The sequence below is a fragment of the Astatotilapia calliptera genome, chromosome 20 (genome assembly GCF_964374335.1).
Source record: "Astatotilapia calliptera chromosome 20, fAstCal68.1, whole genome shotgun sequence".
In the NCBI taxonomy this organism is placed as follows: Eukaryota; Metazoa; Chordata; class Actinopteri; order Cichliformes; family Cichlidae; genus Astatotilapia; species Astatotilapia calliptera.
This window is the reverse complement of record NC_137441.1, coordinates 7976731-7990293: the sequence shown is the minus strand read 5'-3', so window position 1 is coordinate 7990293 and position 13563 is coordinate 7976731. Positions and strand designations below refer to the sequence as shown.

Here is a 13563-nt window from a genome sequence, read left to right as displayed (position 1 = left end):
TATTATTGGGATAGTATAGGAAATAATGTAAGGACACTGATAAATTGGCGAATAATTACTTGCACATTTCTGTTTTGCACATTCGTGTTTAGATGAATCAATTTATACTTTTTTTTCCTTTTAAATTCTTTGAGCTTCAAGTAGCTGAAAACCAAAAAAGAGCTATTCATTTATATAATAAGGTCTGAAATTTTTATAAATTGAGCAACTTCTACATTTAGATTCTTTCTGAAATATGCTGGTAAACCGTGAAGGGAATTACTAAGTCCTCTCAGTGAACCAGAAAAACACAGCAAGTTGTGCAAGCGTATGCTGGTTTATTTATTTATATATATATTTTTAAAGGCAATCACCCAGAAATGCTTTTGAATGCCTAGTATTGCATACTATTTTACAAATGACTCTTCTACTGCACTCAATTATTTCAAATTGTTTTGTAGCTTTGATATCAGAAAATATCCACTTTCAAGTACATTTCAATAAGAGATATTCATAAATTAGAGAGGATTTATTTTTCTTGGCAACCATCAAAGTGATAACATTCTCCTCGAGCACAACACAAGTAAACACACTCCCCTTCTAGAAAAATAAAGTGTGTGTGTGTGTGGTGGGGGGTGTCGCTCAAGTTACTCTGCTTCTGATGTTGGCATAATGTAGATCACACAGCAGACTATTCCTTCTGAAATCCCCAATTATGCTATAATACAAGGCCATGTATCCGTTACATGTTGTCACGTACAATTAAGGTTTCGCTCGTTCCCAGGAGGCCACAGTCCTCTGTGCTTTCATTCTTTAATTGCAAATAGGACTTTAAGAATATTAAGAATTAATGACTGGCTAAGTGTGCATGTGTGCTGTATATCTGTGTGTGCATAGGAGACACTTTTAATACTGGGTGTACAAGCAGTATGTGAAGTGTGGGGTTTAATGATATCCCTATCCTTCACTATGATGAGAACCGCACTGATCAGCTTCTTTTGTTGCTAACCCCCCCGGGGAACTCAGTTGACCACTGCTATTAAAATCAGTAAATTCCCCATTAGCACAATGTCAGAGGTGATTGTCAGGAGGAGGGAGACATTATCTCAAACTAGCTGTTGGACTTTATTAGCTCTGCTGAGAAGGCGGAATAAGATGTTGTAAGATGCAGAGTTGGCAGAAGAAGGGGAAATAGTGGTATAAACTGATGACACTGGGAGCCTTTTAAACTGTTGGAGCTCCATTTGGAATATTTTTCTAGTTTCCCAGAAGATTGCCCAATCATGTATGTGCATGTTTATAGTTGCTAGTTTTTATCTGCAAAGCTGCACCCCCACTTCATTCTTTAGGCATTTATTTCCAGTAATGCATTACACTGCACCAAGCATTGTATATTTAGCCGCAGTCACATATAAAACGCAGTCCTTAAGACCAAGACTGGCTACTAAATCCATAGTACAATGTGGATTATAAAGACAGATGTCAGTGCATGTGGAACTCATATAACCTGTCCCAAATACATTTAACACCCAGATATGTCAAACATGCTGACATTGTGTGCTTGATGTTAAATCCTCAACTTAAGTAGTGTGACTACTTTCAAGTACACATACTGTATGCTTCACATCTTTCTTTTTTTTTTTTTCTTAAGTATGTTCCTATGTGACTCTGTGTGGTATTTTTTAGTGTTTGACATCCATCACAATGTGAGGTTCTTCAAGGTTAGACCAACCCAAGTGTATTTTAGCTAACTGTTAACTGTACCTTTCTTGGTTTCTGAGTAAATTACACATGCAGCTTCAGTACCTCTCGTCTGGTCTGTTGTAAACAGCAGGTAGCCAGCGAGCTCAAAGCAGAGAACTTTAATTATACCCCCAGCTCTCATTCTTGCAGACATTTTACTGTGTTCAGTTACATGCAGGCCAAGGCTGAGGCTGGGAATGGAACTGAGGCTGAGCCAGGGGATTCAGATACAGCAGCCAATCAAAGATTTATCACCCAGCCATCCAGCCTTCTGCCATCTGGAGATTCACACCATCTCTGTAGTCAATCCCATGGAGTAGAGCCATGATGGGATTCTTTCTGTATCACACTGTGTGTGTGTGTGTGTGTGTTTGTGTGTCCATGTGTCACACTATCCTCCAGTCTTGCTTTTTTTGCTCATGCCCTTAGAACTAATTAACCACTTGTGAAAGCGAAGTGGGACTGGAGTTGATAAATTTGATATACTCTGAGAGGAAAAATCTCTGAGAGCACATATCCTGTCACATCTAAACAGGGTAGCAGCTATTTTCTCAGCAGAAAATTAATATGATTTCATGTTGTGAGATGTTCAATAAGGATTAATCGCATATGTTTAATTTAGGTCTCATATAATTTGTCTCTTGAAACAGTGGTATAGAAAACTACATTTCTGCACTACTCGTGAGATTTGTTGTAAGTCAGCAGTAAAAACACAATGAAACAAAAAAATCTGCAAGAAGGTGAACAAGAAAGCTCAACCACATGGACTCCAGGGGGATTTGAGCTGTCTGCCAAGTCTACTAAGCATACATCATCTGAACAATCTAGATATAATCAGAACCAAATGGTTAGGAGCCCAACAGACCATATGTGGAATAGCTGCATGATTTTCAGGGAGTATATATTGATAAGCCGATGTCTGGAACTCACGGCTGTTCCTCAAGATAGCTGCTAGCTTTCCCATCTGATTCATACCGTCTGTGTCATCAACTTGTGTTTAAGAGAAGCCTAGAACAATTGCATACAGTACATTTGATGTTATCACCACATGAGACATGAAAATGTTAACTCACCAGATTGTTTTTTTTCTTTTTAAATACCGCAGTAGTACTCCATAGCACTCTGTGCTATTTTGGGCAAAGGGAATAAAAGGAAATGCCACAAAGTGAGGGGCGTGAGGATACAAGCGGAGGCGATTATTCCCCTTCAGCGTTATTGCTCTGTTCATGAAAATATATGTAGAAAGGTTGTACAGCCACTGTGTGAGAGACAGAGCTGCCTTCCACACATTCTCAACACAGTCTGCTTAGACCATTCTGACAGTGAAAAAGACAGAAGCAGGGATAGAAAGGAGACGGATGAGAAATGTGAGAGTAAGAAAACTAATGAGTAGGGGCTGTAAAAAGGGGATATATATTTAGAATTTGAATAAGATAGAGTTTGTGAGCAAGGGACTATGGGATATACACATGTAATGCTTGCCTGGCCATTTCACTTTAGCCTGCATGGCACATTGAGGCCAATGATACTTGGTGACTGTCAGCTGACCTGATTCAACACCAGACAGACCACTGTCTTACTTCTTATTCACCTCCTCCTCATTGCCTGTATTTTCATATCTTGAAAGAACAAGAAGTTTTCATTCTAAGCAGCTGTCTTAAGGCCCAAATTTTCCTTAAGAGCTGAATTTAAATTCACTGAGAATTCACTATAGCAGTTGTTTTCTAGTGAATAAGTAAATGTTATTAGTGCTTCTTTGGTTACATGCACATTTCTATGTTGCATAGTTATCACGCATTGTGCTCGCTAATGCCCACTGTTATCGTGCAGTATGTGTATTTCTGCTGTGATGTTGTGATAGGCCAGGGTAATGAGCCACAGTGAGAGCAAGGTGGAGCTCAGTCGGGTGGAGCTGATACATATTCTTTCTGGTGTGCCCGAAAGAAAAACGTTTGTCTGGCTAAGAGACTCACGTGAGCAATTCCTCCTCACTCTGACCTTCCTCTTTCCCTCAGGCTCACCTCTCTCATCTGCCCATCTCAAACACTCTCTAACACTGCCACTATTTCCACAACTTTGGCCATCACCCTCGTGTTTCAGTCTGTCACCTTCATCTTTGGTCCTTACTGAGCTGTCTTGTTTTATAATGCTCTGTATCTCAGCCTCTCTTTACTGCTGTTGCCTCATCCTGTAAGTCTGTCTTTCTCTGGTGTATTTTTTTTCACTTCCTATTCCTACAATTCAATTCACTTTAATTACATTTTATTTATATAGGGCCAAATCACAACAATAGTTGCCTCAAGGCACTTACAGTATGTTTAATTTTAAGGAATTCTTTGCTTAATGTCACATATTACCCTGATAATCATGATCACCATTTTTTAAACATTCTTGTTATTAATTTGTAATTCATAACCTTTTTTTCTTCTGTCTTTAGCCCGTGCCCATTGATGACTCCTTCTGTGGTCTGGACATCAACCAGCCACTTGGCGGCTCTCAACTAGTGACTGGCCACACTCTCTACACTGAGACTCGGGACCGTATGACTTCTGTGACCTCTTATGTCTACAATGGCTACTGTGTAGCTTTTGTGGGTACCAAGAGTGGACGCCTGAAGAAGGTGAGTACCAACTCCCTTCCTCTTCTCATCCAGCAGTTAAAGGTCTCATGTATAAGTTCTCTGCTTGTGTTATTACTATGATACATAGGGAGTTATACTGCTCAATAGTCCAGAGGGGACTGACACTGTGAAGTGGTCCTATTTCTGTGTAGATGGATGTTGGTCACAAGGAAACATAGCTGCTTAATATTTAATCCCAGCTGTCAAAGTGTCAGGGAGGTGTAATGGCAACAGCTAGCTCACTGTAGTGGTCATTACCAGTTCCTTGTTAAATGAGCTCTAGTGTTGCACTGTTAAGTATCCTGCACTGAACCATTAATTTTAATAGGCACCTTTCTGCTTTGGCCCACTGAGAGCCAAGGGAAAGAGCCAGCCCATGCACTGAAATTCCTAGTCTTGGTGAGAGAATACAAAGGCTACAGAGGGTTAAGGGCTCCTGGCCAGTTAATAATAATAGATTTCACACCCTAGCTACAAGAAACATGGTATTACTGTGGATTTATATTTCACTGGGAAATCTACACCACAGCTACACCGTAATGGCAAATCCCTCTGAGACCTTACATTGTAACTTACGGTGCATCTCCATAGAAATGTGTCTACAAGTCTCATCAATGCAACTCATAACTATTCGCTGCAGTTGTTGAATTTTCAGTGAGAGAATAAGAATCATGATCTCAATATAAGAAATAATAATCATAGCATCAATAAAAGGATTTACACATGTTGGCAAATTCCTAGAGGAGGATGGGGGAAACTATTGGAATGGACATGAGAGAATGTGCAAAGAAGTGAAAAACATTCAGGAACAGAAGAAAGAAATTTTAATTGTTTCTGCTGGTTGGCACCACATGTAAAACACTGGGAGACAACTGCGTGGTAATTAACGTGTAATGTCACATGCATTAGTATAAATGTCAGCAATGATGTTGGCCACTTATGTAGGTTACATTACCGGCTCAGAAGTCTAAATCAGGCATGAGATTAAACTTTTGACTAGCTGGAATAAATAGTGCAGAGGAGAAGTGCTGTTAAGTGCCGCTCTGGGTTTGATTGTCAGTCAGACACATCTATGATTTATTGATTGTTTTCAAACAGCTCTTGCACTGTTGTGTGACACTGACATTCCCCCAAACAGCTGATTAGCTATATATATTTTTATAAAAAGTATATGTTACACCAATGTAATGCATATAGGTTTAATATACAGACTCTCAGCTTTAACTTAAACATAAATAGTGTACTACTAACCACTAAACAATTGTAAGTGTTGCTATACACAGTCCCCCATTCTCAGGCGCCAAAATGTAGTTACCTGTCTGGTAATATTGTGTGATATAGCCTACTATATGTATGCATGGCTTTGGTTGAAATTTGAGTTTTCGGGTAGGCCTATCATAGTTGTCCTTTGTCTCGTGTCCAGACTGCAATTAGACAGCTAGTTGAAGGATATTGATAGATTTATTGACCTTGCTTCTCTCATTGGGCTGACTGTCTCAGTGTCATTCCGAGATCACAAATGTCAGGAGTGGAACATAAATGTCAGTGTTGTGGGTTATTTTGGTCTTCATTTTTCCATTATTAAATCAATTTACTAATCAGGCTGTTGTGTAGAGAATATTAATTTGACTTAACCACCAGTTTGAGCTTTAAATAATGTCAACTTTTTTTTAACCTTTTCATCTGTTTCAATTATTTGCAACAGAGGAGTGTTTTCCTCACTCTGTTGCTTGCATATGGTGTGTGTTTGCCTGTTTCTTTCCACACTCTTGTCTGTACCTGCCGCTCGCAATCACCCATTTCCCTCTGCTATGTCCTTAGTCTGTTTCAAAATCCATGCAAAATAGCCTTCTGTGCATCTGTGTGACTACATACAGAGGCGTGACTGTAACCACAGTAACGCTAAGGTGGGGCAGGAATTAATCAGGATATGAGAAGCGCACCTAGACAAAAGGTACCACGGTCCAGTGGTCAGAATATAAAAAAAGCAAGCAGTCACCCACAGAGAATGATCCCATGACACACAGAATATGGTTTCACTAACAGAGCACATTAGAAAGTTCAAATGATGTGTTGTCTTAATATTTATGATTATAATAATCTTCTTACTATGAGGTGGCTGAAGTGAGAAAATAGTGGAAAAAGTTTAACTCTGTTAAAATATTCTCAGTAATGTGAATGAACTCAGCACGAGATTATATTAAGTGTAGAAATCAAAATGTCTGCCATAATGAAATATTAATTGTATATTTCTGTGACATTCCCAAAACTTAAATTGCATTTTGCGTTGTTAACTCAGGTTTTTACTGCTAAATAAAAGGTTGTGTTTTAGTGTGGTCTTGCTGTCAAAGTAAGTTTGGAGGACTTTAATCGAACCTAATTTGCTTTTGATCGCGTGAGAATATATGCACTCTTCTGCTGTGCAGAAATTTGCAAGCAGATGTGCTGTTGGATAGTGAAACGTGATGATTTGCATGAACGCAAATGATCAACAATGTACAAGCTCTGACTGCTGGGAGAATGACAGAGAATTGGGATTCCCCTGTAGCAATTTGCAGCAGCTTAAAAAAAGCTGTTTTCATGTATAATGACTAATTAGTAATTAAGAATAATCAGTCTGTCCGAAGTATGCATTGTTTACACTGAATGTTATTCAACACCCTGGCTATCCCCTCCACCCCACCCTTCTCCCAGCCTGCCCTGCCATGCCGTGGCACAGGGAGGGCAGAGGGATTGGGTGACCTAAAGAGTATGAGCTACAGTTTCCTCTGCAGAGGGATGATAAGCTCCTACAGAGTTGCATGAGACACCTACATGGAGTAGGATGCTGGAGGCTTCCTGCAGATCTGAGCATGACACAGCTAGGGTGACAAGATTTGTTGCTTTGCTGGTGATACAGTGCTATACCTCCAGCTCTTTCATGCATCCAAGAAAGACAGACAGATGGGGAAAGGGAGGGGTGTGGTGCATAGGGATGCACGATTACAGGATGTGAGTGTGAGCCACGATGAGCAAAAAATAGGAAACAGAGTAGCAGGAATAGGCATCTTTAGAAGAAGAAGCAAGAAGGTACTAGGGGAGGGAGGAAGAGACCGTCGAAATGTGAATTTTGTGCCGCCAAAGAAACCAGGGCTGCACCACTGCTTGTAATTGGATTGGCTCCCTTCCCAAAGAATACCCCCTCCCCATCCTTCCACTCAATGCTTCCCCATTCAATCCCACTCCTCCTTCCCTCCCTCCATTTCCCTCCTGCTTTCCCTGCAGATCAGCTCCCGTATATGCTGCTGTTTCCTTGGCTTTGCGGGAACATGGCAAAGCATGAGGGATGATGTTGGTGGATATCGCTGCCTGTGGCAGGCTTTTGTAGGGGATTGATTGAGGAAGAGGGGTTAAGAGGGTGGGGGAGTAAGCAGACACCAAAGTAAGAAAAATGCATATATAGTGTGGCACACTGCAGGAAACAATAACACTACACAGGAGTCTCATACAGTGCTGCAGCAAAAAATATTCTGTCGTGATGTTAACAGAGTGTGAAGTCATTGCATTTTGCTGAGAGATGTGGGAACAAATGGGCATCTCATATACTTTATGAACTTAGAGAATTTCACTGCAAGCATAGACTAACACATGCATAAGCTGTGTGGTTGAATGTGTTGTGAGACTTCCATAAATTGGGTGTGGACTTCTGGGTGGTGTTCTTGAAGGCAGTGATTGATGGTGGAGGCCAGTAGGTGTTCACCTCAGCAGAAAGCTGTAGAAGACGCCCAGTACACCAACCCTTATGAATGTGTTTTAGCGATTGGAAAAACATTATTTATCCCAGTCAAAGCTATCATTACAGATCTTCTAGTGAGGTGGTAGTCCTGCTCTTAAGTTAATGTATTATTTAAATTCTAGAGCAAGATGTAAAGTAATTGTGTCCAGACTGCATATTATCCACATCAGCCTCTATCATCTATGTTATCACGCAGAAACCAAAGATGGCTCTGTGGGTGAACTTTATAAAGATAGGCAATCTGCTATGCAATTGGACACACATTACCCAAGAATTGCATCATCCAAGTTAAAACTGACTGTGTGTGGTTCACTTTTTGCTGGGGAGGAGGCATATCCCATATGGGGACTGGGATTGGTGGGAATCAACGATGGCATTGTGGAGCAGAGGAGCTGCGGAAAGCATTGCCTTTGATATAGATGGGGATGGAGGGCACTGCTGCACATGTAAAATTAGATGTTGAAAGAAGCCAAAACAAAAAATGAATGGGAAAGTTAAAGCATGTTCAGCAGAGGGGCATTCACGATTCCCATCTTAATTGGAATCAGTTCACAGACAATGAGAAGAAACATCCTCTATCCCTGTTTTTCTCACAAGCTCAACAGAGTTGTTGAACCTGGGACCATAGGGATACATTCCCAAATGGTAGGCTCCCATGTATTCTAAATCCTGCAAAACTATTAAGATCCAAACAGGCTTTGTGATTACATTATGAAAAGGTAACTGAGTCATGAAGGATTGGCATAATCTGTATAGCTATTGTACTGTACACTTTACAAACAGCAATTATCTTAGTAAATGTCGGCTAGTTTACCCTTCAGTGTTTTGGTTTGGATTAGGCGAACAAAAACCAAAATGGAAAAGTTTGTTGTTGTTTTTTTTCTGTCATGCCCTGATGAATAATGGGGTAATTGGTTTGGATAATATGTTTTGTAGCTAAAAGAGGCAACTTAAAAGGGTGGTTCAGGTGTTTAACTGGACAAATGTCCTGTAGATCTGGTTAACGTAGCAGAGTGTGCGCAGCTTACTCACATGGCTCCCACAGTAGCCTGAAGAACAGCAGGGTTGTGTGTGTTGTGTAGACAGTGATGTTGGGGGGGGGGGGTCACTGAGGGGAACAGCTGATCACAGGGCATAAAGTATTCCAGACTTAAAAGGCTTGTAAATGCAAGCAGCTGCTACTACAGGGTCCTGGTGGACAAGTGACCATCCTCCCTCCAACCCCACTCTCGCCCTTCTATGCTGTGGTTACCCCGAACAGACAGGGTGATTTTGCAATGAACCTCTGTGAATTATTTCTTGGATTTGTTGCTCTGAGAAAGAATACGATCAGAGCAACTTGGGTGTCTGGCCTGTCAGCCAAGAGGTTGCTCACCTGTCTTTGTGTGGCCTGGCTTTGCCTGGCATGGATTTTTATGTGAAATTGATGGATTAGCTCAGCAAATTTACTCACTGCTTTCCAACCCTTGACTTTTGTTTTCACTGTAGCCCGGCTATGTTGTCTAAATAGTAATGCACAAGGATACTGGGGCAGTAATGAAGGAGAGAAAGAAAGTAGAACAGGTGGAAAAACTGAGTCGGTGAAATAATAATAGACACAAAGATGAACATCTAGAGTAAAAGAGGGAGAGAAGCACTAAATATCATTGAGGATGATGTCCATAGCAACAGCTGAGGCTCATGGCAACAACTGAAAGGAGGCCCATCCTGTTCCCCCAGGGGTACAAATTATTTTGAAAACAGAAGTGAGCCATCCTGTCACCTGCATCCCTTAAAACGCGCTAACACAGAGTGACTATGTGGAAATATGAAACCTAACCTCTTTTTATGGAAAATGTTCAGTTGTTGTTCATAATTGCAAAAACGAATTCCAAAAACCTAAAAACACAGAAAATTAATATTTTTAACGGCTTTATTAAAGATCTTTGTAGTCCCTACACAACATAAATTAACCTCACAATACAATACAATACAAAGAAATACAATTACAAGTGAAAAGAACTGTCACAATCGCCACCAGGTAGAACTTATTTCCAGTCATCATAGTCAGTAATTGCTATTTCTCACTGAATGCTTTATATAATAACAATTGCATCACTTAGATTGAATAGTGTGTTCTACTTAATCCCAGACTGAACAAATAATTGCATTCCATTGTTAAATTATTGTTTGTTTTGCCTTGTGTGGTTAAAATTAAATGGAAAAACATCACACGAAATACACCTATTTATGGAGCAACTGACATTTTAGATAAAAAGTGGCATGTATGAGCGATTCTTTAACTGATATTACAGCTGTGTTATGCACCTATTACAACCATCTTTGTGGGTCTCTCTCTCCTTGATTGCTGGCAATCTTTTTGATCACTATCAATACAGCCTCAGTTTCCCTACTAGAAACAGCTGAGCGCTTGGCATACCCTCTAGAAATCACTGTTGCTGGTCAAATAATTTTTTTCCTCCCAGCACAATTTCCAGCACATCCACAGAGAGGCTGGATCAAACCAACACAATATCCAAAACTGCGAACAGAGGCAAATTTAATTTGTGTAGCTTTTGTGTGTGGTACCTGAGAGACTATCTTTTTTTACAATTTCAAAAAAAAAGAAAAAAAGTACAGTAAAGCTCTGTCTTGTGGAATTAAACTGTCTGATCAACAGCAGGATATGGGGGGGAAGGAACTTCAGCCAGGACTGAAGAAGTCCTCTGTTGGGTGGTTATTGAGACTATAAAACTACTTTCATTGGCATGTTAAATCTGGAAGAATCATATTTTTTGTATTCTGTTTATTTTAAATGATATATTTGTGTAGAGGCTTTGTATCTTTGGGTGTAAAGATGGTTGCCATAAATGTTTAATTACCACAACCATCTCTCTAGTCCAGCTCAACCCCAGCTTGTTTATGGATTTTTGGACTGGCAGGATGCCTGTGTGACCTTTTCGATCCTGGCCTCTACTTGCTCCTGCCCAGTCTGTTACCCTGAGCCAGATAAAGAGGTGGCCAGCGGCATCCCCAGCCAGCAGGAGCAGGCTGTGCCTTTCATGGCTCTCTTTAGAGCACAAGCTTCTCTATCTGCCAGACCTGGTCGAGGCTTCCCTAAACACTTCACTGTTAAAAGGCCAGCAGAAGACCAAGAGCCCCTGCTGTTCCATTCATCTGAGCTTTATATCTCTTTTTTTCTTTGTCTGCCTGATTTACTCACTTTCTGTCAGTCGTTCCGTCTCATTCCCCCTGTCTTTTCATAGCAGTGAGTTAAATGTAGCCAGGTCAGTCAGCTTGGTTTCTGCTCAGTTTTTTTCTCTTCCCTCTCATGTCTCGCTTTCTACCCCATTCTCTGTCTCAGTCTCTAACTCTTTCTGCCACTCTATTTTTCCTCCTTTTTGCTGCTCAGACTTTTACAATGACACAGCCTACCCTGCAGTGATCTCATTAATCACATTCAAACAGCTCTATGTTGCTTTCTCTCCTTCCATGTGTCTCCCTCTCCTTTCACTTCCTCTAATTGCCTGCTCTTTTCTCTGCCAGTGTTTCGAAGGAAGTGTTTTTCATTATCTAACAACAGGAGACAAATACTCATGCAGTGCATACATTTTACAACAGATGAATTTTATACATGTAGGCTTTATTTAGCCTAAAGGTATTCATTCACCTATGCCAAAATGTCATCCGAATCCCGAAAGAGACAAAGTCTGATTCACACATGTCCCTAAATGTGTTGTGCACTACTTATTTATTCATTTACCTTTGTCTGAACAGAACTTTTTTTTTGTGAGACCTTTCATTAGCAATGCATTTTATTACTATTATTTAGGAGACAAATATTCCCCGTAGAGTGTGTCCCATAATTGGACTAACTTCACAAGTGAGATTAATTAACCCATTGTTGATTAGAGCCACTTTTCACTGGAGATTGTCTAAAGAAAAAGCCTTGCAGTAATCTAGCTTCTTCAGCATGTTTTCCTATTGATTAGGCTTCAAATTGTGTTAATGGCGGAGTTATGTAGCTTGAACTTTTTGTTATGTTTAAAAACTCTCACTTTTAAACTTTTGTTTGCATGGAGAGCTGTAAGTGAAGTCTGTGTCATTGCTTTGTGTGACTTTTATTAATGTGTGAAGCCATTGTGGTGTTAGGATTAAGAAGCCACATCAAACGCAGATCCGTGTCTTCCAGGATACACAGAAAGGTAAACAAGTTGGGAAAAAGCTGAATGTTCTCTTCATTTCTAATGAATATTGTATTTTCCAAAATTTCCAGCCAATTGAATTTGTAATATAAAACGCACAAAAATACTGTATGTTCAGAACATGAGGGCGCGTTGGGAGGCAGCTTATCCCAGCCTATCAGTTTTAGCTGTTTAGTCTGCTGCTAGTGTAGGCACCACAGGGAGAACATTTGAAATTCATAGAAATAGTTATCAGTTTTTGCTATTGATCTGTTACTCTGGAAATGGTATAGTATGGGTGTAAGCCTTATTTATTTATTTTCTTTTTGCCTGAGGTATGAATTTCTGAGATGAAATGTCTTCCAGTAGTTCCACCAATCAAAGAGGAAAAATTTCTCTCAGCTGAATGAACTTTAAGTATTCAGCACTTGACTTGTGTCCCTTCTGCAGCAAGTGTGAAATGGAACACAGTTCTGTTTTCTTCTTCATTTTCTCCACTGACCTTGCTGAAATAGACAGGCAGAAAAGGACGGCTAGCTAAAGAGTAAACATCTTTAGGACAGAATGGCGAAAAAAAATAGAGAAAATAGATTAGCAAGCAACATCTGTCAAAGTGGATGACTGGCTCAGTGCCAGGCTTTATTGATTTGCTTTACAAAGCACTTGAATGGGCCAGATAACTGTGATTAGCCAATTCATTACTGCTGGCTCTTAGAGTGGTCCAAAATTAGATAAAAGGAGGAATAGGAAGGACAGAGGGGGATAAGAGCAAACTTGTACTTTGTAAACTTGAACAGAAACTCCAGCAGTGACCCACTATAGAGGGAATCTTTTTGAAGTTCGTGGTGAATTTTCCATATTTTACATGCATCTTAATGATCGTCCTCATTAGAAGCAGTTAGAAAATTAAAAAAAGAAAAGAAAGCCATGCCTTGTTTATGTGTTTGATATCATGCATAATCATTCCAGATTACACAAGCAATGAAAACAACATTCCTCTCATCTATTTTGCAAATGTGTACTTCCATTTCAATAAGCTTATAGTGCCAATAGATCTTATAAATGAGAATTGTTTGGGCTTTGATGATATACTAAACCGTTGTCTATGCTGAGACAAACTGAGTGTGACAGCTACTAATGTTTCTGTCTGATAGTGAGACAGCTTTACTGCTTCTACTTCATACAAGACAGCAGCAGCTATCAGTTCCTTTAGAGTTAGGCTTGTCCTGGTGACAGCATTGTTTAATGCATTTCTGTGATCACACAATGTTTACAGGAAGCTT

General features: G+C 40.0%; 1 protein-coding gene across 1 annotated transcript in view; it reads left to right on the top strand.

Moving 5' to 3' along the window:
- Positions 1-13563, top strand: part of plxna2 (plexin A2) — a 157527-nt gene that overhangs the window by 25320 nt on the left and 118644 nt on the right. The window contains exon 3 of the mRNA XM_026153903.2: positions 4160-4342. Within this exon, the coding sequence (XP_026009688.1) occupies positions 4160-4342 (183 nt within the window). The remainder of the gene's footprint in view (positions 1-4159; positions 4343-13563) is intronic.